Source organism: Xiphophorus maculatus, chromosome 18 (genome assembly GCF_002775205.1).
Source record: "Xiphophorus maculatus strain JP 163 A chromosome 18, X_maculatus-5.0-male, whole genome shotgun sequence".
NCBI classification, from domain to species: Eukaryota; Metazoa; Chordata; class Actinopteri; order Cyprinodontiformes; family Poeciliidae; genus Xiphophorus; species Xiphophorus maculatus.
This window is the reverse complement of record NC_036460.1, coordinates 28,831,563-28,857,738: the sequence shown is the minus strand read 5'-3', so window position 1 is coordinate 28,857,738 and position 26,176 is coordinate 28,831,563. Positions and strand designations below refer to the sequence as shown.

Here is a 26,176-nt window from a genome sequence, read left to right as displayed (position 1 = left end):
CAAATGCCCGAAATCTCTCTATTTTCTTGTTAAAAGGAAACATTGTAGAAAAATATGACTGATGTCCATGTATACTGTAATCTCTTTTGTATTAAAACTGCTATGTTTCTTAATCTTGGTAAACCTCGACACAAATCTTGCAGATTAAAGTCATGATGATAAAGTTCACTCTGTCTTTTCTTTATTAAGTTGTGACTTCTGTAATATAATTAGAAGAAGTCACAATAGAAAAATAAATTGACTCAAAATCGAAAAATTTTAAATCTAATAGACTTTTTTTGTTTTGTGACTTCATAGACTGAGTTATGTCTCAACCCTTGCTTCGTCACCAAGATCAAACCATCTAAAAAAAATAAAGAAATAAATAATAATAAATCACCACAACAGATTTTTAAAATACTTTTTAAAATGTCTTTTTATTTTTTTCAACATAAAAAATGATAAACAATAAAAAAAAAACATTCTTGCTACAGTAAAACATCAGCTTTTGTTGTTCTCTTTCTCCATATTCATCACTGATGATTTAATTGTGGAAACGACACGAATCGAATAAATAACAAGGGATACAGTAGATAATACTTAAAAAATTGCTATTTATTTATTTCCATCTGGAAATCTGTTGCCTTTCTTGTAAATATAAATATATACAATCTATACAATGCTATAGAATCTAGATTAAGTTAAAGTGAAAAGAAGAAAAAAAGTTTAATAGAAGAACATTTCAGAAGGAAATCAATTGCACTCTGACATGCTTTCTGCTGTGGTTGACTCAGTCCTCCCGTAGATAAGCCTCATGCACCTCACGCTCCTCGCTGCCCTCTAGAAAAGCTGAATATTCGGCCATTCGCTGGATCTCCTCCACTTTAGTCTCGGCCAGCTTCTTATCTGCCTCTGATGACAGTTTCCGTGCCTCTTCCACTTGCGACTGGGCCACCTGAATATTTGTTTGGACCAGGATGGACGCTTGATGGGCTCCTGCAAAATTAGAGGCCCAAACATGCACATCATTTTCTGAACAATATGGAAATGGTCAAAAGTACATATTAGAAGTTTGACTACACAGCTCTAATTTCCCTCACCTGAGGAGTATGCTGCCTCAGCTGCCATTTTAGAGAGGTTGACAGCTTTAATCCAGGTCGAGTCATAATGCTTACATTCATTCAGTCTCTCAGCAGCCTGTCAGGACACATACAAGAAATAATCAGTATAACAAATACATGTTTTTAAAGAAACAAAAATGTTAGAAGTGTAATTCAGATCTTTTCTCAGGCCTACCTCTGAACGCCAGCCACTGATCGCCCGCTGGAGGGATTCCTCCTCTGATGGACTCATCTTGCCCACGGATGCAAGATATCTCTTTTGGAAAATGATGCGTGAGTGCACAGCCTTTGGAAAAGAGCAAAACAGGAGCAGGTTTAATATCCCTGTGATGAATTAACACCAACAATTTGGACATTTAATGCAAATGCAGAATCTACCTTTGAGTAGTCTGTCAGCGCATCGGTGAGAGCCAGGGTGGCCTGAGAGAGGAAAGAACTGGAGCTGTCTGTCAGCACTGAGGCAGCTCTCCTGATCAGAGAGTTATGGGAAAGATCCTCAACCTGCTGCAAAAAGAAAAGAACATTAGTTTTAATATTTTCTTCTTGTAAGGCATGATGAATAGTTTTTTTTATTTTTACATTGAGTCTTTGACTCACCCAAAGCCCATGGCCGACACTTACTGAGGCCAGGCTGATGTGAGTCGGGTTCGTCAGCTCTCCAGGTTTCTGGACTCCAGACCTCCTCCTCTCAGAAGTACTGCAGAGGGAAAAGATGCAAGAAATACTTAGAGATCTAAAGTTATGGACAGCAAATAAGAACTTAAACTGCTACTGCTTCCTGTTTACAAAGTTACTTACCTGAGGTAGCGGATGCAGGCTGCTCCTCTCCTTTGCAACAGGGAAACCTCTTGGTTTTGTACCAGTCCTCCTGCAGCACGTTTTGCACACGCTGAACACCGACGAACGGCTTGCATCTTGAAGACTTTTAGTTTAGCTGCTCTAGCTGACGCTTTTTAAGATTTGTTGAGCGATAAGTGCTGATTTTCTGTCTTCAACAAAGTAAAAGAAAGTCCTGCTCACTTATTGATGGCTTGTGTTTGTAGAATGAAGAAAAGAATCCAGAAAGTTTGGAGTCTGTTGAGCGAGTGTTGACAGTTCCACCCTTAGGATATTTATAAAGCCTCAGCTCGTGTTGATTACGTAAAAGGTATTGATCTGTTGACGTTGCTTGCAAATGTACGTATTTGGCTTTATCTAAAGTCCTACTGATACGTGCAGGACAGAGAGGCGGGTAGTGAGTTTGGACAACACTTTCCCTGTTCGTTTACTTTATTCTCTGTGCACCTCTTGTTGCACATGTGTTTAACGCGATGCTAGTGTTCGCAGAAAAACATTTGATCAAAACTTTCAAAATATTTTAATCATATATCTCTCCCTTCATTCTGATCTTCAATAGAAAAACAATGTGCTGATATTTTCAAGTAATTAAAAATAATTAATAGACCTATTGTCATAAACATTGAAGGTAAAATCTACTTCTTTGTAGCTTTTTTTTTAAATCACACATTACTGAAGCTTCAGTGGAGTTATGAAACCTAAAGCAGATAAACATCAGGAGATTGCTGAGTTGCTTACATTTTTTGTACCTTCAGTACAGCCAGCAGGTGCAGCACTATCATTTTCATTACTTGTTTTGGAGCATATCCTTTAGCCTCATAGCATAATTGCCTAATACATCTTTTAGTGTTTTTCTTTTTTTGGAAAACAGAAAAAAATCATAAATAAAATATAGAATTTTTTTTAATGGATTTTTTTGGACTGTAACAAATGTTCTGGTAGCCTCAGGACATGGGCAATTAGACAGGATGATGTAGTAGTATAATAATATGAACATTACACAGGTATCTCAATTTATTCAAGATATGGCTTAGGAAATTATGTAATGAGGCTATCTGTCCTCAGTCTGCTGTGGTCATGGTGGGTAAAGAACATTCTGCTATTTGTGTCCAAATAACACAAAAAGTTGTACAAAATATGCAGAATCAGGACACTAACCATTAGATGTTGAGGTTTTATGATCATAGTTCTGATGAAATGATTGGTTTAAACACACTCACACATACAGTGAGTATAAGAATATTTTTCTTTCCATCCCAACCACAGGTTGTTTGACATTCTTTCAGATCAATGATCAAATACAAATCTGCCAGTAAAAAGTGTTATGTTGTTTTAAAATAGGACCCAAGTGCAGGCAAAACTGGAGGCCAAAGGAAAGTCAACATCTTTGATAAAATAAACGTAAACTTACAGCGTGGCATAATGAATGAAAACAATGAGCAGGCAGGAAAAGAGCAGACCAGGAGGGAATGGAAGAATCCAGCAGGGAACGGGAAATAAAGAGCCTGGTTACCGGGGAGTTTGAAGACTGACAAGATGCAGGTGGTTGACTACAAACACGATGCATCAAATATCTAAGAGAAGTACATCCAAAAACACGAGAAACAGAACACCCGAATAAACTAGAAAACTTAATCCAAAGGCAAGAACAGATATGGCAAGAGCTTCAAGATGATACCAACTGCTGAGAATGGCAAGACCTGTAGAGCAGGGGTGTCAAACTCCAGTCCTCAAGGGCCGGTGTCCTGCAACCTTTAGATGTGCCTCTGCTGCGCCACACCTGAATAGAATAATTAGGCCATTAGCAAGACTCTGGAGAACTTATGTACACAAGGAGGAGGTAATTAAGCTAGTTCATTCTAGTGTTTTGTACTTGAGACACATCTAAAAACTGCAGGATGCCGGCCCTTGAGGACTGGAGTTTGACACCTGTGCTGTAGAGCAATAATGACTGCAGGAATTAAGTGGAATGGAAGGACTTAAGAAAGTAAGCAAACAAGAAAATTATCAAAATCAAACACCCCAGAATCGCGAGAAAGACAAAATCAGATATTTTGTCCTTACATATGTGAAGTCCACTTTTTTTTATCCTTGGGTTTATCATAAATGGTTGATGACGGAAGTCCAATGATGAACTCAGTTCATTCTCGTAGTTTTCACTCCTATTTATAAAGAAAAGCCTGGTTTTAATGTGTAGCTAAAATGCCTTATTTGAATATGTTGATCAAAATGTTAATTGTCATTATTTTAACTATACAATACGTAACACAGACATGGATAAATGAAAGTATAACCTCTGTTAAGGGTTTTAAAATGATCAGAGCCTTACGGTTTCTACGTTTAAAATCAAATCAAATGTTTTTAACATCTGAGCTCATGTTTACTATAGTTTACTTCACATATTTCATCATATTATGAATAAAGTGGGAAAAAAGATGTTTTAAATAAGAATTGTGAATGAAATCTGCGATTTAAAGAGGATCTACTTTATTTTTGCCATTAGTCTACTAAAGTGTAGACTGCTACAGATAATTTGTATTTATTATTATTTATTTATTTATTAAGGCAATATGCATATCAACCCACTGTCTGACCTTGTCAAATCCACTTTTTTCTACAACTAACTGAGAACAGCCTGATTTGTTTCCTTTTTCTGTGTCATTTAATGTTTAACCAAGATCGCTGTTGATTTGAAAAGCATGTGTTCTGGCTCCCAACCAAAAATAGGTATGTTTTTCCATCCAGAGGCCAAACGGAGAAAGTTTGCTTTGGAAGGGTTACAGTCCAATCCCTTTTCACTGACGCAGAATGGACGTAAAGAGCTGACGAAACCCAACGAGCTGCTCCCTACACTCTGCCTGTTTACCAAACGGGTTAAACCTTCAGCTTGAACAACTGAGCCCACGTGATTCTTGTTAATCAGTACAAACCTTACGACTCAAGATTTACTCTTAAACTGTGGGGGATTTACCAAACCATTGTGCTTGCTCTCTATCTACTTTAGATCTTTCTTGGCTGATTGAATCACCTTCTTTCAACCCTGGAACCCTGAGTTCTGATCACTGACCTCGGCGCAATTGTGCAAGAGAGTGACACTGGAAAACGGTCAAAAGAGATAATGCAGTGCATCAGACGTATCACCTGTTTTTGTCACAGCAGTGTTTTTCCAAAATGTTATGTAACTTTTCGACTCCTGACCAGAGACACCCAGGTCCAAGCTCAACAGGGGTGGAGTCAAGACTCATCCTCCAGGTCACTGCAGTAACAAAACAAGACGGAGGCACAAAAAAAAAAAAAAAAACGGCGTATAAACAAAACTGAAAAATTGAAAGAATTAACTGAATAGCTTTGCCTTCTCTATGTACTCAAGATTTTTGTGATTAGTCCAGACCAAGAAAGGGTATTCTGTCCCCTCAAGCCAATGTTGCCACCTCCTCCATTGCCACCTTCATGTTCATACGTAGTTTCTTTCTGAACAGGACAACATTCTGGAAAGAAAAGCAAAGGAGTGATGCCTATTGTTCTTCACAGCTCGCTGAGATCCATCTCCAAACATAAACAGGCAGTGAGGATGTGGTAGTGTGAGGTCAGAGACAGATGTGAACAGGTCTTATAGACCACTCAGGCCTTACATTGTTTGATGCAGAGGAGCTGCAATGGAACAAAATTCGCAAATAAACTTTGAGTAAAAATTTGCAAAATCAAGGAATCCTTGCAGCTGCAAAAGGCTAGCGGTTGTGGTGCCACTCAGTCATGGCACTAACTTTCACTGGAGCCATCTTTACCTCACCCTCACAAATGATAAAACTAAGGAAGGAAACTGTGGGTACATGAACATCACCCTTTTCAGTCTTGCCAAGGAGTCAGTGGAGCACTTGGCTGACCTGTCTGTTCACCAGAGAAGAAAATTATCATCAAGATAAACAAAGACATATTGAGAAGATCTCGAAAGACATAATTTACTAGGGCCTGAAAAAAAACAAGTGCATCGGTCAATTCAATTAGCATTTCTAAATACTCATAATGAACACTAGGTGTATTAAAAGCAGTCTTTCACTCATCTCCTCCTCGCACTCTTACTAGATGGTAAGCAATGCACAAGTCCAGCTTTGTGAACATTTTAGTACCATGCAGCAGTTCAATAGCTGTAGAGAAAAGAAGATGTAGGTCCCTGTTCTTTACTGTGAAGTCATCAAGGTCATGGTAGTCAATGCATGGGAGAATTGTCTTATCCTTTTTCTCCACAAGTGAAAATCCGCCCCAGCAGGAGATGAGGACGGTTGAACGATGAATAATTCTTCATTGCCTCCTGACAGAGAATTTAATCTTCCCATGGGTGGTGAAGAACTAGGCTGAAGATGGGTGGTGTAATCTGAAGGGAGATGCTACAGCAAAACAGTGGCTTTAGACTTGTTGAAGACCTCACAGAGATTGAGGAACTACTCCAGGTACTCTGGAGAGGTAAGGGCAATCCACTTGGCCATTGGTATCTTCTTTAGAAGAAATAATTGTATCTGAGGAGGAGGAAGAGTCAGAAGCTGAGAAACCACTGTTTTTTTCTGCAATCCATACGCCATGAGAGAATCCGTTCAGATGTCCAATCCATCTGGAGGTTGTGGAGGTTGTGCTGGAGGAAAAACCAGAAAAAACCTGCGTACTCTGATCACTTATGTTGATTTAATTTTCATTCAGCTTGTTGTACATCTACGGGTGAAGATGAAGAGTCTCAAACCGACATTCACCCATCTTGTCTAATGAGACCAAGACTGAGACAGAGACCAAGAAAAAGACCAAGAAAAAACAAGTAGAGTCAGTTTTCGTCTCAAGACTGGTCTGCAGCCATTCAGCCCTGTAGCTCGCACCTTAATGTCTCAGTCACAATTTTTACAGGAGGTCATCGTATATGTTATGTTACATGAATGAATTTTGTTCGGGCTACAAATCTGAGATGAAAAGGGAAAACTGATTACTGAGATGCAGACTACTACAGAAATAAGCAAACAAACGTCCTGTAAATGCAGGCAGAGAAATCAGAGGCTGAAGCTACAAAACAAAGTTTTGAGGAGGCACTCAGCTCAATGCAAACACAACCAGCGCCAGAGTATAACGAGGCTGGGTCCTGCACTGCAGAAAGGCCTTATGTTTTGTCAAAGTGCAGCATTCTTCCTGCTAGCCATCTTCCCTGATCAAAAAAAATGTGTTTTATCATTGAGACATTTCCAGGGAGGACTGTTTGTTGTGGTGCTGGTTTGCTGTGTGTCAGTCCTTTCACTGTTTTGAATCAGGTGAAAGCCTATCTGCAGTCCAAAATCAGATTTGTCAAGCCGATAAATCTAAATTTCCATCAGTGCACAATTTTTCAATCAAAAAACTACTAAGCTTCTTTTTAAAATGTAGTGTTCTTGAGAAACTCTGTATTTCAGCCTAATGGTATCAATTTGAAAGACAATGTAAAAAGTTTTGTTTTCTTTTAACAAGATTGAGACAAACATCTAGAACTCATTTCTTTTCATCTGTTCTCTCTTGAGAACAACTGAGGTGCACAAACAGCAAGTGGCGATGACGACACCACAGAGTTAACTTTCATTAGATATTGCTCCTGGATGTCTTGTATTTAAAGCCTTCATGCAAGGAGATCTTTGTGAACAGGCTGTTTAAAACTATTTGCATCTGAGCAGAATCAGGCTTTTAAATTGCTGCATTTCATCTGAGCACCTTGGTTGGACTTTGATTTTGTATTTTTTTTAAGGAATATTGTTTTATGTAGTAATATTTAAACATAATGCAACAAATGAGTTGTTGCATCATTTGAACGAATCTCGATTTCTTTAAAAGGAAAATGTCTAATAACAGCTCTGTTGCTGTTGGCTCTTTCCAGCAACAGATAAGCTTCCGTGTTTTGCTCGTTCAGATTTTGGTGGCTATTTTTCTGTGCATCAACATGTTGCTCATTGTGACGTTCTTCAAGAAGGAGTGCTTCCACACCAGCACTCGGTATATTTTATTTGCTGTGATGTTGATGTCGGACAGTTTTGTGCTTGTACTTTCCAATCTTATGGTGCTCGTAAACTTTCTTCAGTTCACCATACAGGTGTGGTTGTGTACCGTCATTTCCATTGTCACGTTGCTCTATGTTATGGTCACACCTGTGACTCTGACAGCTATGACTCTGGAGCGTTACGTGGCCATTTGCCTGCCACTGCGGCACGCAGAGCTCTGCTCCACACGCAGGTCAATGCACTGCATCCTCGTCATTCACGGTATCAGCTCCGTTCCCTGTTTACTGACTTTCTCCATATTCTTTGCAACAGCTTCTTTTGAACTTTACCAACAAAGAGCGTTGTGTTCGGTGGAGATGTTCCTTTTACAACCGTGGCAGCGCCACTTTAGGTCTGCCATAAGTCAGTTTTACTTTTTGATCATGTGCATCATCTTAGTTTTCTGCTACATTCAGATTGTCAAAGTGGCCAAAGCTGCATCTGGAGAGAATAAACAGTCGACACAGAAAGGAATGAGAACCGTGATTCTTCACGCCTTCCAGCTGTTGCTCTGCCTCATCCAGCTGTGGAGCCCGTTCACTGAAGATGCTGCTCTTAAAGCTGATTTTACTTTGTTCATGGACATCCGATACTGTAACTACTTATTATTCAGTGTGGCACCGAGATGTCTGAGTCCTCTGATTTATGGGCTCAGGGATGAAATGTTTTTTCTTGCACTTAAAAACAATATCTGCCTCAGATTTGAAAAAAGATACACATTCTAAGTGGTACTAAGGATAATGAGTACAAAGTGTGAAATAAGCACAGAAAGTCAGTTTTACTCTATAAATATTTATATATAAGCATCCCTTGTAAAAAATTATGTATAACACAAATGTGAAGTGTTTTTATTTTAAAAAAAATTGTTGTAACTTCTAATAATGTTTTATATTGTTTAATTTTTTGTTTGTTTTCTTTCACATGCCCAAAATCTCTCAATTTTCTTGTTAAAAAGAAAACATTGTAGAAAAATATGACTGATGTCCATGTATACTGTAATCTCATTTGTATAAAAACTGCTATGTTTCTTAATCTTGGTAAACCTCGACACAAATCTTGCAGATTAAAGTCATGATGATAAGGTTCACTCTGTCTTTTCTTTATTAAGTTGTGACTTCTGTAATATAATTAGAAGAAGTCACAATAGAGAAAGAAATTGACTCAAAATCGAAAAATTTTAAATCTAATAGACTTTTTTTGTTTTGTGACTTCATAGACTGAGTGATGTCTCAACCCTTGCTTCGTCACCAAGATCAAACCATCTAAAAAAAATAAAGAAATAAATAATAATAAATCGCCACAACAGATTTTTAAAATACTTTTTAAAATGTCTTATTTTTTCAAAATAACAAAAATTGTAAACATAATAAAAAAAAAAACCAAACATTCTTGCTAGAACAGAATCCGTTCAGATGTCCAATTCATCTGGAGGTTGTGCATGGCCAACCAGAAAAACCTGTGTACTCTGATCACTTATGTTGATTTAATTTTTATTCAGGTTGTTGTACGTCTGCGGGTGAAGATGAAGAGTCTCAAACCCATTTTGTCTAATGAGCCCAAGACCAAGAAAAAACAAGTAGAGTCAGTTTTCGTCTCAAGACTGGTCTGCAGCCATTCAGCCCTGTAGCTCGCACCTTAATGTCTCAGTCACAATTTTTACAGCAGGTCATCGTATATGTTATGTTACATGAATGAATTTTGTTCGGGCTACAAATCTGAGATGAAAAGGGAAAACTGATTACTGAGATGCAGACTACTACAGAAATAAGCAAACAAACGTCCTGTAAATGCAGGCAGAGAAATCAGAGGCTGGAGCTACAAAACAAAGTTTTGAGGAGGCACTCAGCTCAATGCAAACACAACCAGCGCCAGAGTATAACGAGGCTGGGTCCTGCACTGCAGAAAGGCCTTATGTTTTGTCAAAGTGCAGCATTCTTCCTGCTAGCCATCTTCCCTGATCAAAAAAAATGTGTTTTATCATTGAGACATTTCCAGGGAGGACTGTTTGTTGTGGTGCTGGTTTGCTGTGTGTCAGTCCTTTCACTGTTTTGAATCAGGTGAAAGCCTATCTGCAGTCCAAAATCAGATTTGTCAAGCCGATAAATCTAAATTTCCATCAGTGCACAATTTTTCAATCAAAAAACTACTAAGCTTCTTTTTAAAATGTAGTGTTCTTGAGAAACTCTGTATTTCAGCCTAATGGTATCAATTTGAAAGACAATGTAAAAAGTTTTGTTTTCTTTTAACAAGATTGAGACAAACATCTAGAACTCATTTCTTTTCATCTGTTCTCTCTTGAGAACAACTGAGGTGCACAAACAGCAAGTGGCGATGACGACACCACAGAGTTAACTTTCATTAGATATTGCTCCTGGATGTCTTGTATTTAAAGCCTTCATGCAAGGAGATCTTTGTGAACAGGCTGTTTAAAACTATTTGCATCTGAGCAGAATCAGAGGTTTTTAAATTGCTGCATTTCATCTGAGCACCTTGGTTGGACTTATGCTTTGTATGTTATTGAAATAATCCTGTTTTGTTGTTTATTATTGAAACACAATGCATTCAATGAGTTGTTGCATCAATTGACTGAATCATTTTCTTTTCTTTAAAAGGAAAATGTCTAATAACAGCTCTGTTGCTGTTGGCTCTTTGCAGCAACAGATAAGCTTCCGTGTTTTGCTCGTTCAGATTTTGGTGGCTATTTTTCTGTGCATCAACATGTTGCTCATTGTGACGTTCTTCAAGAAGGAGTGCTTCCACACCAGCACTCGGTATATTTTATTTGCTGTGATGTTGCTGTCGGACAGTTTTGTGCTAATCCTATCTAATGTTTTGGTAATTATCAACTTTCTTCAGTTCACCATACAGGTGTGGTTGTGTACCGTCATTTCCATTGTCACGTTGCTCTATGTTGCGGTCACACCTGTGACTCTGACAGCTATGACTCTGGAGCGTTACGTGGCCATTTGCCTGCCACTGCGGCACGCAGAGCTCTGCTCCACACGCAGGTCAATGCACTGCATCCTCGTCATTCACGGGATCAGCTCCGTTCCCTGCATGTTGAATCTCTCCATATTCTTTGCAACGGCGCCGTTGGGCCGTTACGAACAAAGAGCGTTGTGTTCAGTGGAGATATTCATTTTACAACCGTGGCAACGTCACTTTAGGTCTGCCATAAGTCAACTTTACTTTTTCATCATGTGCATCATCTTAGTTTTCTGCTACATTCAAATTGTCAAAGTGGCCAAAGCTGCATCTGGAGAGAATAAACAGTCGACACAGAAAGGAATGAGAACCGTGATTCTTCACGCCTTCCAGCTGCTGCTCTGCCTCATCCTGCTATGGAACCCGTTCACTGAAGCTGCTGCGCTTAAAGTTGATGTTAATTTATTTTTGAATATCCAATATTTTAATTACATAGTATTTAGCCTCGCACCGAGATGTCTGAGTCCTCTGGTTTATGGGCTCAGGGATGAAATGTTTTTTCTTGCACTTAAAAATTATATTTGCTTCTGTTTTCGTAAAAGATTCACAGTCTGAGTTAAATTACCTAGAAGTACAGAAAAGATTGAATTATATTATTATTACTATTACGCTCTGTGGTTTTGCTTTTATTTTTATGCATAATTTTTTCTAAATTGTAAGAAATTAACAAAAGTTTTAAATTATAATTACATTCCTAAATCTTTTCTCCCATGAGTTGCTTGCATGTTTCTAAATAAGTTCATTGTTTTCCAATCAGTTCGTGCAGTTCTACATTTTGAAATAAGACGACAGTGCAGCTTTGTACAATTATTCCAGCACAATAGGTAATTCTATTATTTATTACTTCTGCTGCTAAAATAAGAAAACAATTTTCTCTGGCTTCATGATAGATGGACTTTAAATTGCAGAAACAGCATGAAAGGGAATGTACTGCAACCTTTTTTAAAACTTTATATTCCTTAATCTCAGTAAACCTTGACACAAATCTTGCAGATTAGAGCCATGATCTCGCTCTAATCTGCCAGATCATGATAAAGTTCACTCTCTCTTTTTAAAAATCATTGTGGCATCTGTAATACAATTAGAATTTTTACAGAAATAAAAATAAACTCGGAATCAAAAAATTTTCAATCGAATAGTCTGTTTTTGTTTTGCGAGTTATGTCTCAACCTTTGCTTCATAAACAAGATCAAATCATCACAGCTTTGGGAAAATGTGAAAAGGCAACACAAAACTTTGAAAAAAAAAATCCCCACAAAAGTGTTTTTATACTTTATCTTTTTATTTTTTCAACATAAAAAATGATAAACAATAAAAAAAACAAACATTCTTGCTACAGTAAAACATCAGCTTTTGTTGTTCTCTTTCTCCATATTCATCACTGATGATTTAATTGTGGAAACGACACGAATCGAATAAATAACAAGGGATACAGTAGATAATACTTAAAAAATTGCTATTTATTTATTTCCATCTGGAAATCTGTTGCCTTTCTTGTAAATATAAATATATACAATCTATACAATGCTATAGAATCTAGATTAAGTTAAAGTGAAAAGAAGAAAAAAAAGTTTAATAGAAGAACATTTCAGAAGGAAATCAATTGCACTCTGACATGCTTTCTGCTGTGGTTGACTCAGTCCTCCCGTAGATAAGCCTCATGCACCTCACGCTCCTCGCTGCCCTCTAGAAAAGCTGAATATTCGGCCATTCGCTGGATCTCCTCCACTTTAGTCTCGGCCAGCTTCTTATCTGCCTCTGATGACAGTTTCCGTGCCTCTTCCACTTGCGACTGGGCCACCTGAATATTTGTTTGGACCAGGATGGACGCTTGATGGGCTCCTGCAAAATTAGAGGCCCAAACATGCACATCATTTTCTGAACAATATGGAAATGGTCAAAAGTACATATTAGAAGTTTGACTACACAGCTCTAATTTCCCTCACCTGAGGAGTATGCTGCCTCAGCTGCCATTTTAGAGAGGTTGACAGCTTTAATCCAGGTCGAGTCATAATGCTTACATTCATTCAGTCTCTCAGCAGCCTGTCAGGACACATACAAGAAATAATCAGTATAACAAATACATGTTTTTAAAGAAACAAAAATGTTAGAAGTGTAATTCAGATCTTTTCTCAGGCCTACCTCTGAACGCCAGCCACTGATCGCCCGCTGGAGGGATTCCTCCTCTGATGGACTCATCTTGCCCACGGATGCAAGATATCTCTTTTGGAAAATGATGCGTGAGTGCACAGCCTTTGGAAAAGAGCAAAACAGGAGCAGGTTTAATATCCCTGTGATGAATTAACACCAACAATTTGGACATTTAATGCAAATGCAGAATCTACCTTTGAGTAGTCTGTCAGCGCATCGGTGAGAGCCAGGGTGGCCTGAGAGAGGAAAGAACTGGAGCTGTCTGTCAGCACTGAGGCAGCTCTCCTGATCAGAGAGTTATGGGAAAGATCCTCAACCTGCTGCAAAAAGAAAAGAACATTAGTTTTAATATTTTCTTCTTGTAAGGCATGATGAATAGTTTTTTTTATTTTTACATTGAGTCTTTGACTCACCCAAAGCCCATGGCCGACACTTAATGAGGCCAGGCTGATGTGAGTCGGGTTCGTCAGCTCTCCAGGTTTCTGGACTCCAGACCTCCTCCTCTCAGAAGTACTGCAGAGGGAAAAGATGCAAGAAATACTTAGAGATCTAAAGTTATGGACAGCAAATAAGAACTTAAACTGCTACTGCTTCCTGTTTACAAAGTTACTTACCTGAGGTAGCGGATGCAGGCTGCTCCTCTCCTTTGCAACAGGGAAACCTCTTGGTTTTGTACCAGTCCTCCTGCAGCACGTTTTGCACACGCTGAACACCGACGAACGGCTTGCATCTTGAAGACTTTTAGTTTAGCTGCTCTAGCTGACGCTTTTTAAGATTTGTTGAGCGATAAGTGCTGATTTTCTGTCTTCAACAAAGTAAAAGAAAGTCCTGCTCACTTATTGATGGCTTGTGTTTGTAGAATGAAGAAAAGAATCCAGAAAGTTTGGAGTCTGTTGAGCGAGTGTTGACAGTTCCACCCTTAGGATATTTATAAAGCCTCAGCTCGTGTTGATTACGTAAAAGGTATTGATCTGTTGACGTTGCTTGCAAATGTACGTATTTGGCTTTATCTAAAGTCCTACTGATACGTGCAGGACAGAGAGGCGGGTAGTGAGTTTGGACAACACTTTCCCTGTTCGTTTACTTTATTCTCTGTGCACCTCTTGTCCCACACTTCTGGAGGTTGGATCCCTGTCAGAGTTTAGATCAGGCCTAAAAAAATCCAGCATTACCCAGCCCAAGTTTATAGACAATATGTCTGATGCCAATCATAATCTGCTTCGCATATTATGAAGCAATATAATAGAACCTGGCCGTCCTCTATCAATCTTGCATCCAATTCCTTGCACACAATCCCTTAGGCAACTGGCCTTTGTCTACCAGATATATATATTTTCACACAGAAGTTCCAAAGGAGTATATAGAATCAAGAGCAATATTAGCAATAATAGTAATTGTAATATACTGTACAAAATTATAAAATAAAAAGTGCACAGTTACAATAATATACATAATCACGAGTCAAGAGATCCCTGCTGAGTAGGATAACTTTTATAAAATGTATATAATGTACTTGTGTATTACGCAGACATGGCAAAAATGACAGTGCAATCTCATTGTCAAGTCACACGTTCCAACATGATCTAATCTTTAGTTTCTATGTTTCAAATCAAACCTTTTACATTTAAATCTAATCTCAAGTTAACCTGCTGCAAAGTAAAAGAAAATTGTCTTCTAAGTGCCACTTATTGCTCAGTCAAGTCTGAATTGCAAAATGAATTCGAGAGAAAAAGATATGACTGGGAATAAGTCAACCAAGTGGTCTTCCAAGGAATTGCTGAAAGTCGTGAAATTAACTTTTTTGTTTGTCTTTTTTCTGTGTCATTTAATGTATAACCAAGAATCCTGTTGATTTGAAGAGCGTCAATTTTGTCTCCCAGCCAAAAATAGTTATGTTGTTTCATTCAGAGTTCAGTTGGAGAAAATTTGCTTTGGACAGATTACAGTCCAACCCCCGTCCATCCCTTTTTACTGACGCAGAATGGACGTAAAGAGCTGACGAAACTCAGCAAACACTCGCTAACCTCTGCTTGTTGACAAAACGGGTTACGTCTTTGGGTTAAACCTTCAGGTTGAACAACTGAGCCCAAGAGATTCATGGTAATCAGTTGAAATCTTACGACTCAAGATTTACTCAAACTGTGGGGGATTTACCAAACTATTGAGCTGCTCTCTGTCTACTCCGGACATTTCTTGGCTGATTGAATCACCTTCTTTCAACCCTGGAATCCTGAGCCCTGATCACTGACCTCGACGTAGCTGTGCAAGAGGGAGACACTGGAAAATGGCCCAAGAAGATAATGCAATGCACCAAATATAGCACTTCTTTTTGTCACTTCAGTGCTTTTTGAAATGTTCCAGAGACCAGGGTGCAAGCTCAAACTTTAGTGTTTCAGTCACACTTTCTACCGAACATGATGTGTTATGCTACACGGATGAAGTTTGCTCAGCCTACAGCTGTTGAGGTTAGCAGCAGACCATCCCCAATATGAACAGTGTTGGTGCTGTACTGCTGTACATCAGATGGTGGACCAGAATCGCCTTGAAGTCGTGCGAAAGTCTTTCTCTATGGCCTCGCTGAACTCCTCCCACACCCGAGTTTTGCCTCAGCAACCACACTGGAAAATCCTATATTTTTCTGTTACTTTATTCTTAAAATAAGATATTCATCAGTCTATTGTTACTTTATCACATATAACATAAAAATGTTTATGACTATCTTGCATGGATTTGTGATAACATTCCTTGCAGAAGGTAATGTGTAAGGTTTTCAAACAAGAATATCATAAAGAGTCACTTGGCGAAGGGGGTGTGTCTTCAGAGGAATCAAGTCCAAGCCTATATAATGCAACGTGACCTAAACATTTCAGTTAAGACGGATTCATCCTGAAATGTTTCTCTACAAAGACACCATGAGAAGTAAAAAACTGTAAGCTCCTCTGCCTGATAAAGGGATTGGTAGGTGAGTGAAGTACGGTCAATAGTGAAATGTCGAGCATTAATAGATTGTATTTTGTATTTTTATGTTCTTTTTGTGTAAACTGAAACTTACTGTTTTGCTACTGTTTTTCAGAAACAGGAACTATTTGTTCAGAGCAGCAAAATGCAGAACCTGTCTGTGCTTTCTGTCAATGAAACTTCCCCAAAAAGCTTCTCTGTGATCATCAAGGTGTGTGTGGTAATCCCGTTGTTCTGCGTCTTCCTGTACTTCATCGCTGTCATGCTGCAGATCTTTGCCTCTCATAAACAGTTTTTGGACACTTCCCGTTACATCCTGTTTGCACAGATGATGATCAACGACACCCTGCAGATCCTGTCCTCTGTGCTGCTCTTCCTCTGTGTGATGGGTCAGGTCAAGTTACCTCTTCTGTTCTGTGTCCCTCTGCTCTTTGTGTGCACCTGTACCTTTCTGAACACCACTTTGATCCTGGCTGCCATGTCACTGGAGCGATATGTTTCCATTTTCTATCCTCTGCAGCGCCCGGCCTCCTGGCGCTCAGACCGCATCTGGATCATTATTCTGCCTCTGTGGATCATCAGCTTCATATTCCCCATTATTGAGTTTTCTATCGGGAAGTACAGTCCCATTGTAGATGTCCTTTTTACAAACATGCTTTGCAAAGGTACTGTTATTAACTCATCCCTAATCCAGGGACTGTATCGGTTTGCTGTGTATGTACTTTTCTTTGCAGTGGTAAGTGTTATCATCCTCTTCACCTATATGAGGATTGTAATGGAAACCAGGAAGATGCGGCAGGACAGAGCTTCAGTGAGCAAAGCCATGCACACTGTGATGCTGCACGGCTTCCAGCTGCTGCTGTGCTTGCTGGCTTTCACTATGCCCATCTCTGAAACTCTTATTGGGCTCCACACTAACTGGCTGGCTGAGGATGTCGCCTTTTTTAATTATTTTTGTTTCATCCTGATACCTCGCTTTCTCAGTCCGCTCATTTATGGCTTCAGGGACCAGAGTCTGAGAAAGCACATTGGGAACAGGTTTCTCTGCTGCTCAAAGAAAAGAAAACCCTTTTTTAAATAGTGACTCAAATTTAATCTTGATAATGTGTTATATTCCTACACAATCATGGTTGGTGCAGGTCCTAAAGCTGGACAGACACAACCAAAGATGTTTTTTCAGAGGTACTGGTACCCATAAGACCCAAAGACAGCATTCTCTACTGTGCACTGAGATGGGAAACATCTTAAAAGGTTGACAGTGTTGGCGTGCCGTGGTGGCGTAGGGGTTAGCGCGACCCATATTTGGAGGCTTTGAGTCCTCGACGAGGCCGTCGCGGGTTCGACTCCCGGACCCGACGATATTTGCCGCATGTCTTCCCCCCTCTCCTTCCCCGTTTCCTGTCAGCCTACTGTCACATAAGGGACACTAGAGCCCACAAAAAGACCCCCTGGAGGGGTAAAAAAAAAAAAAAAAGGTTGACAGTGTTGATGTTTCATAGTAATATCATTCCGTAATAAAAAAAAACATTGGAAAAGATTATTTAACAAGATTCAGACCACAAACACTTCTGAACAGCTCTTAACCAGTTTTTTTTTAAAAGTTCACACTGTTAGGTACAGCTAACAGTTAATAAGATGTTTCCCCAAACTCATAAGATATACATGGATTTTTAAACTCTGAAATTGATATATGATCATATAAGTAGCAAAGGAAAATAAGTGATGTGTCTGTGCAGAATTATGAATCTGAAATAAAAATGTAATTGGCAAAGATATTACAATTGTTCTGCTTCTGCAAATTGTCAACATGTTCCTTCACAATTTAACATTGACATATTGCCACATTTTTAAAGCAATGGCCTAAGTAATTTTCTTGACTAGTGATATTTTCGTATCGTGTTTTAGTACTGAAGAGGCATTGATGTCTGTTTTTAATTTTTTGCCAAAATCATAAGCAAAAATGACAAAAAGGTGACAATTTCTTTCATTCCTAAATGAGAAGAACTAAAATACAAATTTTGCATATGGAGACATTCTGAGGAAATTATTTCAAATATGAAATTTGTTAAAAATATCATTAAATATGTTTTTTTATTTCACAAAACATTAAAAATTCTGATTTCCAGTTTGCCCTCAAATGCCGCATTGGTCCTCTTTTGCTCTTGACATTAGGAGTCTGCTAAATGACTATTTAAATGCTTTCATTATGTGGAAAACCTTCTGTAAATTTATTGTGTTATGTTTCTGAAGTAAAATCCTTTTGCAATGTTGCTGTCAAGTCACTGTATTTCAATAGATATACTGTAAAAAATGTTCTTCAGAAGTTGTTTAATGCTTCCTATTCTTTTTCAAACAGAAAAGTAGTGGTAAACAAATTATTTTGTTCTTGGTTATGTATGCACATGATTTTCTCTGCTTGTACATATTGCTTGTTCAATTGTTTTTAGAAAATGTTTTGAAATAGTTTAAATTTGTGCTTGAAGAAAGCCCAACATCATCTACGTGACTTACAGACAAGTGGAAAGCTACCATAGTAGAGTAACTGATGAAATGCTCATTGAAAACTTTATAAAAAGGTAAAATTGAGCTTTTTTATTTTAGAAGAAGTCTTGTTGAAGCATGCAACAAAGGTGGTGCAGGGATAAAGCGCAAGTCGTCCCCAATTAATTTGTCGTTATCGTGAGTTAAAAATTTCATGAAAGTAAAATGTTCGTTTTTGTGGCGCATCTGTGTCGTATTTTGAAGGTGTAAACGTTATCATACCGACCAGAGTCAGAGAACGTTAGGGTCGCCTGTAGAGGAGTAGGGTTTATGAGTCCTACTCCGAACTAGACTTCCCCTAAGTCTAGTTCGCACAATTTAAAGATAGTCAGACGATTTTCCAGACCGCCGTGACCACACACGACACAAGTCGATAAAAGTATAACAGGTTCGAAAACCTGTTATACTGGCCACATGGCAGGAGCAACACACCACACACGAACCGATTTCACTTGCGAACATCCCGGTTCCAGAAGAAAATCCCGTAAAACCCCCAACATACGTGAATGTAGAAGCAGTAGTGACAGTTTGTGGACTCATTTTAAGCGAGCTAGTGTCAGTGTCAAGCCCTGACTCAATGAATAGCCTTATCTTTATAACCTATTTATGTCACGTTAATGATGAAATGTTATCGGGTTTATCAACTGCGGTACCAGTTTCACTCCAGTTCCTCTCATTATCATTTCTGTTGATATTTCTTGTATGAAATGCTGAATAAACATTCATGCTGTTTCCACATATCATCTCTGATGTCCGACTCTTGGTTGCACCATGTCAGCTGTTTGGGATTCCCCGCCGTTCTTATGTCACTGTGCTTTCTGATTGGCTACCTGTCACATTCAACAGGCTGCTCCCAGTCAGGGAAAACCCCACAGGCTGGCCCAAGACAATAAAACATGTTGAATATGCCCGATTTTAGATCGCTACGGTCCAACGTTCTGCGTAACACACCACACACTGCAGGATGATTGGTTAAGATTATCGCAAGCGACAATCTTAGAACTCGGAACATTGTAAGATTTTCGTAAAGGGAAAATCAGGGCAAAAATTGGAAATTGTGCCATCTGAACTAGGCTTTAGCGGGCACACCAACATGCAGAAGCCTTGTCTGACGGTTCAACCCCAATCCCTCAATCCCCTAGGCCACAGTAAAATCGCCAAGCCTTGACCGGTCCGCGGTGATAAAAAGCCTTATCTTTTGGGGACCAATGTCATATACGATGGCATTGGTCCTCAAAGTGGCTGTTACACGTTCAAGTCCCGGCCTGTTGACCTTTGCCATATGTCTTATGCCCTATACTCATGGACCTTCAGCAAAAACAAAAAAGAATCAAATCATCAACTTTCTCTGAGTTGTTTTTGTGCACTGAAAAAGGCCCAACTGTATGAGCAGACAAGGCACATGAAACAATATTTAGGAAATACAAATGGGGGTGATATACATTATGTTTTTGATGAGGGAATAACATTTTACCATGATGTACATGTATTTTTTTCACAGTACTGTTCCTTTAACAAATGAAGGCTGTTTATAAAGTGAAAGAGGGCCTAAGTATTATTAGGCAGATGGTTATTACGCGTGATTGGTGTATCGCTGCAGCTAGAATGGCTCACTTGTTCTCAAAGTACATTTTAGAAAATAAATGTATCTATCTATCCACCTATCTAATATTTATTTATTTGAATCAGTTGCTATCTCTATCATTTAAAGAAAATCCCATATTTTACAGTCCTGGTCTTAAAATAAGCCAGGTACTAATCTACTTGTACTTTATCAGATATCACATAAATCCCATAAAAGCTCATTGAGGTTTGTAGTTGAAATTTAAAAATATGTGTATATACTATGGATATCTACACTTCCATCACAAAGTATTTGGATAAATTTCATTTTAGAATATAAAATGTAAGGTTGTCTATGCAGAGAAGATAACTTCTTCCTAGTTTTATCAGTTGGAAAGTTTCACTTTTATGTTTTGTGAAACTTTATTAGCTGTTCTCTCCTCTGAAATGTGTTGCTAATTAGAATCTCAACACTTGGCAATGGTGGTGTGTCTCTGGAGGAATCGGGTCCAAGCCTACATAGTAGAAAATGACTTGAACATCTGAGTTAAGGAGGCAATTCCTCCTGAAACACGTCTCTACAAAGACACCATGTGAAGTAAAACAGTCTGAGCTCCTCTGGCTGATAAAGGGATTGGTAGGTGAGTGAAGTTCGGTCAATGGGGAAAATGTTGAACATTGTTATTCTTTAACTCTTTTTGTGTAAACTGAAATTTACTGTGTTTTTCTGAAACAGAAACTATTTGTTCAGAGCAGAAAAATGCAGAACCGGACTGAACTTTCTGTCAATGAAACTTCCCCAAAAAGCTTCTCTGTGATCATCAAGGTGTGTGTGGTAATCCCGTTGTTCTGCGTCTTCCTGTACTTCATCGCTGTCATGCTGCAGATCTTTGCCTCTCATAAACAGTTTTTGGACACTTCCCGTTACATCCTGTTTGCACAGATGATGATCAACGACACCCTGCAGATCCTGTCCTCTGTGCTGCTCTTCCTCTGTGTGATGGGTCAGGTCAAGTTACCTCTTCTGTTCTGTGTCCCTCTGCTCTTTGTATCTACCGGTACCTTTCAGAACACCACTTTGATCCTGGCTGCCATGTCACTGGAGCGATATGTTTCCATTTTCTATCCTCTGCAGCGCCCGGCCTCCTGGCGCTCAGACCGTATCTGGATCATTATTCTGCCTCTGTGGATCATCAGCTTCACATTCCCGGTCATTGAGTTTTCCATTGGGAAGCATACTCTGACTGTAGATGTCCTCTCTACCAACATCCTCTGCAAACCTGCTATTATTAACTCATCGCCGATCCAGGGAGTTTATCGGTTTGTTGTGAATGTACTTTTCTTTGCAGTAGTAAGTGTTATCATCCTCTTCACCTATATGAGGATTGTGATGGAAACTAGGAAGATGCGGCAGGACAGAGCTTCAGTGAGCAAAGCCATGCACACTGTGCTGCTGCACGGCTTCCAGCTGCTGCTGTGCTTGCTGGCTTTTACTCAGCCTATTGCTGAAGCTCTTATTGGGCTCCACACTAACTGGCTGGCTGAGGATGTCGCCTTTTTTAATTATTTTTGTTTCATCCTGATACCTCGCTTTCTCAGTCCGCTCATTTATGGCTTCAGGGACCAGAGTCTGAAAAAGCACATTGGGAACAGGTTTCTCTGCTGCTCAAAGAGAGATAAGCCCTTCTTCAAATAGTGACTCAGATTTTAACCAGTTATAAACTGAGTTTAAAAATATGTTTCAGTCCTGTACAAACACAATATGTGCAGATCCTTAAGCGAGACAGCTGTTAACCAAGTCTATTATGAAACAATAGACTTGTTTTTGTAATTAAATGGCAATAACATCATTACGGAAGTTGTACAGTTAATTATGGATAATTTTGTTACTTGCAAATTATATTTTTCATCATATTGTAACCACAGAGTCTTTCGGTACAAGTCCAAAAAAAACCCCAAGGGCTTACATTCTCTACTGTGTTCTTACACTTAGGTGGGAGGTATGTCAAAAATATATACATATTTTGATAGCAAGATCACTGGAAGTAATGTAAAAACACTGCCGTAGTAGAAAAAACATTTTATAATAGAATTAAGGCCAAAGAACAACTTCTGACAAGTTTTTATTAATTTTACACACTTTTATGAGGTATAGCCAAAAGTAAACAATAAGTTAGTTTACTTCAAGTCTTACTTGTTTGCAGAATTAGTCTTTTTGTAATCTAATAAGTTACAATGCAAAAGTTTTCATTGTGTGGAAAAGTCCTATAATGTTACTAAAATAAAATCTTCCTGCTGTGTTGCTGCCCCCTCTCTGCACTTCCGATAAAAATATTTTTCATAAGTTGTTTAATATTTCCTACTCCTTTTCAAACAGAAAAGTAGTGGTAAACAAATTATTTTGTTCTTGGTTATGTATGCACTTGTTTCTTCTCTGTCGTACTTCTTGCCTGTTCAGTTGTTTTTTAAAACCTGTTTGAAATAAATTTGCTTGAACAAAGCTCAACATCTCCTATGCGACTTAGTGAAAAGTAAATAGTGAAATGCTTATTATAAAGCAAAACTAAGGTTAACCTGAGCTTTGTTGTTGTAGAAATAAATTGTGTTTGTGTTTAGAGTTCAAAAGTAGGGCTGTTGTAAACGAATATGTTAGTAATCGAGTAATCTACCCATTTTTCTTACGGTTAATCGAGTAATCGGATAAAAAAATTCAGAAAATAAAATATTGGTAAATCTGGCATAACACCGGTGTTACTATCAGATATCAATATCAGTCCAATTTTTCATATTTGAGCTTCCCTAACAGTTACGTTTTTGTAGTTTAGAAAACTAACCTGCAATAATAATACCTCACTTTTGAAGTTAACCTGAAGAAAAGTTATACAAAGATCTGAAATAACATTCAATTTACTAATAAAGAGGCTAGCTCACAAATAAGCTTATAAAAATGTATATGCTCCAGCTTTTGACGGGAACACCAGACAGCTGATTTCCCTCAGCAAGAGTCCTTCAGCTCTGCAGAGACTGTTGAGACGTTTACTCCAGACACGCACCATACATGCACGCACACACAAACTACGGACACAAAGATTCTACACAAAAGCCTTTTGTTTTATATGGAAACTTTCTGTAGAAACGAAACTTAACTTTAGTTAATTTAGAGCATTGGATGACCACTGGGAGGACCTTTAGTGACATGACACATCAGCAGACCAGGAGGCGGACCTTAGTATATAAGCAATGTGTCTTCCGTGTTTGAGCAGATGCTGTATAATTTTGGTTATATTCACTCCACAACAAATTAGCCTGTGAGGGTAAGCGTCTCTCTTTTCTAGCGCTAAAAAGAATAAAATAAGTAAAGTCTGATTATTTGTGTCGGCTGATTTCCTGCATGTGTGGTCACATGGTTCCGGTCCATCAGTAAACTCATATGACAACAAGACCCAGCAATGAACAGTTCAAAATGAACAGTTCATTTTGAACTGTTCATTGCTGGGTCCTTATCCTGGCAAATTTTGAAAAATTTCTGCAAAATGGGCGAAGCCAAGATACACAGCTTAGTGTGAGGATGAGCAAAGTGGGTGAGTGGGACTGTGATCAGAACAAAAGAAGCAATGTCAACCTATCAACTTTGTTGCTATATTTATCGATTTTTCAAACTCCTCTATCCATTTTTTCTCTCCAAAAACTACAAGTGGTAAATCTAGCAACTCTTTTTCTGTGTTGTTGGAGACTTTTATGGTGAGAACGGTCTGCAGCTCGGCTGCAGTCTGTCTGTCTACCACCATTAGCTTCTCCCGCTTCCTCAGCATTGCATCAGTTTCACACAGTCAATTATTCAACTACTGTTGAAGCCATGGCGGAGCCATAGTCAGAGCAGAACAGACCCATTCCTCTCAATGCCCACGCTGTAAATATATCAAACATTTGTAAAGCTCTGTAACATTTAATCAATGTTCGCCAGGCAACACTTGCTACTCCAACTCCTGGCTTGCCACCAGACGTGGGGGGGGGGGAAGAAACCTTTATTGAAGTTTCACAAATCCCAAAGATGGTTCTAAATATTCTGCTACTAGTTGAGAATAATTTAGTATAGGTTTGAAGAGTCTAGGTGTTGTAGTTTTTAAACTAAAGTCGATTAAAGATGCGGAAGGTAATGAAAAATTAGGTGGAATCACCCTTTACCCATTTCCCGAATCGGAAACCAACTTCAGCTTCGTTCAACCCACTGGGTTGAACCCAGTCCCTGTAGAACTCAGTGACACGTCGACGAAGTCCTTCAACCAATTATTAAACCTATTCCGCTGTTTTTGTTTATGTTTTTTGTTTTATAAATTGCAAAAAATAATAAAGATAGGAAAGCAAAGCCTACCCGTGTGACCCAGGAGAGATGGAGATTCCCAGGTTCCGGTGGTTCCGGTGGCGTGTCAGACGTCCATAGGAGGAGAAGAAGGTGAAGCAACAATATTTGCTTAATTTCTACTCTTTTGGCAAATGTTTCGACTAGATTTAAATGTTTAACCCTCCTGCAGTCTTTTAGTGCGATGCTCAGGAAGAGCTCCACAGATTTAATGGTTAGCTAACCGGGTGACCAGTTGGCTCTAAAGTTCGCGAAACCAAAAAAAACGGCGACCCGGCCAGAACCGAACACACGGTAAAAAGCTCAGGCGGGGTCAACTCGACCCCTGCTAGAGCTATAGGAGGGTTCAAACTCCGCTCATTAATCTTTAGTTAGCTTCACTGCGTAGTCACGTTTAGCTTACAGAAAAGGCGCCAAGCCGCCAAATAAACGAAAGTCTTCTTCTTCTTCTTCTTCTTTTTGATTTTTAATGGCGGATGACATCTAACGTTAAGATGCATTATCGCCATCTGCTGTGCTGGAGTGCGTACAAGAGTATTTCCCTTTATCTTTTTTTATATTCCTAACATAAATTCTTCCATACCATCATGTTTCCTTCAAAAAATGTCTAACTGCTTCGTTTATCTTATTATCTTTAACTGATATTTTAATCATTCTTAGTGTCTCCACATTATATTTCCTAATTTCTTGTTTTAATTATTCTCTACTTACCCTATACTTTTCACAATGAATTAATAAACAAACGTCAACTGACCAATAGACTTACACAGATGTGGGCTACTTACAGGATTTTTTGACACAAAAGATTTGTTTTTTTTCTCTCAACAATTTTGTTAATAGCAAACAGGTTAGATGAAAAAGAATCCAATAAACTTTTCTTCTCCCTTTTTTTTTTACTTAAAGGAAAATCTCAGCACAGTGCGTACGGCTGTACAGCTGCAAGTGCTACTGTACAGACCTACATTGTATTCTGGACCAAGCAAATTTAGAACATATTTTGTTAAACGAACTGAAATAGAATTTTATTTTTATCCTTACAAGGGGGAAACTGGGTGGCATTATGCATTTTCAGGCACATATTTTATAGCAAAATCATCTAACTATGTTACCTTCCGTTGTTATGAAAATGCTACATGTCAAATATAACGTCAAAGAAATGTAACTTCACATCATGGTCGTATCTGATGGCTTGAAATTGGCCTCTGTCTCTTTAAGAAACTCCTATTCTTTCTGACCCAGCAATGCTTCTCTGTGATGCTGTCTAGTTAATAGTTAATACGATGAGCTCCGCAGACATGCAGTTCCATCAGGTGTTTTCTAATTGCTGCTGTTGCTAGTCTGAAGGAGCTCAATGGGCAACGCAAGAAAATAAACTTTGATTCCCCAAACAAATTACTTGAGCATGCATCAAGGCAGCCCTTAATGACAGATTCAAAGATTTCTGACACGTTTGGAAAAAAAAAAATCAAAGCAACATTTCAGACATGTTTATGATGAGGGAATGACATCATAACCTGAACTTAAACTTCAGCCTTTAAGTTGAAAAACTTAAAAGTTCTGTAATTTATCTTTAGACTAAAACAAACAAGAACAGATTGAACCCTTGAAACCAGTCAGTTTGCTTTACTTTGATTTATGCAAAT

At 38.6% G+C, this 26,176-nt stretch overlaps 6 protein-coding genes across 12 annotated transcripts; 4 read left to right on the top strand and 2 right to left on the bottom strand.

The window, feature by feature from the left end:
- Positions 1-576: 576 nt before the first annotated feature.
- On the bottom strand, positions 577-2,197 carry LOC111605760 (diablo homolog, mitochondrial-like). Of its 3 annotated transcripts, none has more exons than XM_023350917.1 (6): positions 1,899-2,197; positions 1,680-1,797; positions 1,479-1,604; positions 1,276-1,386; positions 1,080-1,176; positions 577-975 (listed from the first exon to the last, which is right to left on the bottom strand). In XM_023350917.1, the coding sequence occupies exons 1-6, from the start codon at positions 2,012-2,014 to the stop codon at positions 770-772; spliced, it is 774 nt and encodes a 257-aa protein (XP_023206685.1). In that variant the 5' UTR covers positions 2,015-2,197; the 3' UTR covers positions 577-769. The 3 variants fall into 3 exon arrangements, with proteins under 3 accessions (XP_023206685.1, XP_023206686.1, XP_023206687.1); XM_023350918.1 differs by having other exon boundaries at positions 1,698-1,797; XM_023350919.1 differs by having other exon boundaries at positions 1,722-1,797.
- Positions 2,198-7,776: 5,579 nt separating this feature from the next.
- On the top strand, positions 7,777-8,700 carry LOC102234754 (nociceptin receptor-like). Its single transcript, XM_005817084.1, has one exon. It carries the CDS (start codon positions 7,777-7,779, stop codon positions 8,698-8,700), a length of 924 nt encoding a protein of 307 aa, XP_005817141.1.
- Positions 8,701-10,591: 1,891 nt separating this feature from the next.
- On the top strand, positions 10,592-11,515 carry LOC111612067 (neuropeptides capa receptor-like). Its single transcript, XM_023351992.1, has one exon. It carries the CDS (start codon positions 10,592-10,594, stop codon positions 11,513-11,515), a length of 924 nt encoding a protein of 307 aa, XP_023207760.1.
- Positions 11,516-12,402: 887 nt separating this feature from the next.
- On the bottom strand, positions 12,403-14,024 carry LOC102218762 (diablo homolog, mitochondrial-like). 3 transcript variants are annotated; one of them, XM_023350922.1, is made up of 6 exons: positions 13,726-14,024; positions 13,507-13,624; positions 13,306-13,431; positions 13,103-13,213; positions 12,907-13,003; positions 12,403-12,802 (listed from the first exon to the last, which is right to left on the bottom strand). In XM_023350922.1, the coding sequence occupies exons 1-6, from the start codon at positions 13,839-13,841 to the stop codon at positions 12,597-12,599; spliced, it is 774 nt and encodes a 257-aa protein (XP_023206690.1). In that variant the 5' UTR covers positions 13,842-14,024; the 3' UTR covers positions 12,403-12,596. The 3 variants fall into 3 exon arrangements, with proteins under 3 accessions (XP_023206690.1, XP_005817238.2, XP_023206691.1); XM_005817181.2 differs by having other exon boundaries at positions 13,525-13,624; XM_023350923.1 differs by having other exon boundaries at positions 13,549-13,624.
- Positions 14,025-15,185: 1,161 nt separating this feature from the next.
- LOC102220292 (olfactory receptor 51I1-like) lies at positions 15,186-17,390 on the top strand. Of its 3 annotated transcripts, XM_023351884.1 has the most exons (3): positions 15,186-16,073; positions 16,185-16,280; positions 16,398-17,390. In XM_023351884.1, exons 2-3 carry the CDS (start codon positions 16,215-16,217, stop codon positions 17,148-17,150), a joined length of 819 nt encoding a protein of 272 aa, XP_023207652.1. In that variant the 5' UTR covers positions 15,186-16,073; positions 16,185-16,214; the 3' UTR covers positions 17,151-17,390. The 3 variants fall into 3 exon arrangements, with proteins under 3 accessions (XP_023207652.1, XP_023207651.1, XP_005811042.2); XM_023351883.1 differs by having other exon boundaries at positions 15,186-16,069; positions 16,185-17,390; XM_005810985.2 differs by having other exon boundaries at positions 16,185-17,390.
- Positions 17,391-20,933: 3,543 nt separating this feature from the next.
- LOC102220031 (olfactory receptor 13C8-like) lies at positions 20,934-21,869 on the top strand. The gene has a single exon (XM_005810984.1). The coding sequence runs from the start codon at positions 20,934-20,936 to the stop codon at positions 21,867-21,869; it is 936 nt and encodes a 311-aa protein (XP_005811041.1).
- Positions 21,870-26,176: the final 4,307 nt, after the last annotated feature.

Coding starts and splice junctions, on each gene's coding strand:
- LOC111605760 (XM_023350917.1), bottom strand. CDS start 2,014: ATGCAAGCCGTTCGTCGGTGTTCAGCGTGTGCAAAACGTGCTGCAGGA. Junction 1,387..1,478: donor CGCTGACAGACTACTCAAAG/GTAGATTCTGCA, acceptor TCTTTTCCAAAG/GCTGTGCACTCACGCATCAT. Junction 1,177..1,275: donor TCAGTGGCTGGCGTTCAGAG/GTAGGCCTGAGA, acceptor GTGTCCTGACAG/GCTGCTGAGAGACTGAATGA.
- LOC102234754 (XM_005817084.1), top strand. CDS start 7,777: ATGTCTAATAACAGCTCTGTTGCTGTTGGCTCTTTCCAGCAACAGATA.
- LOC111612067 (XM_023351992.1), top strand. CDS start 10,592: ATGTCTAATAACAGCTCTGTTGCTGTTGGCTCTTTGCAGCAACAGATA.
- LOC102218762 (XM_023350922.1), bottom strand. CDS start 13,841: ATGCAAGCCGTTCGTCGGTGTTCAGCGTGTGCAAAACGTGCTGCAGGA. Junction 13,625..13,725: donor GCCTGCATCCGCTACCTCAG/GTAAGTAACTTT, acceptor TTCCCTCTGCAG/TACTTCTGAGAGGAGGAGGT. Junction 12,803..12,906: donor TGAGGCAGCATACTCCTCAG/GTGAGGGAAATT, acceptor CTAATTTTGCAG/GAGCCCATCAAGCGTCCATC.
- LOC102220292 (XM_023351883.1), top strand. CDS start 16,215: ATGCAGAACCTGTCTGTGCTTTCTGTCAATGAAACTTCCCCAAAAAGC.
- LOC102220031 (XM_005810984.1), top strand. CDS start 20,934: ATGCAGAACCGGACTGAACTTTCTGTCAATGAAACTTCCCCAAAAAGC.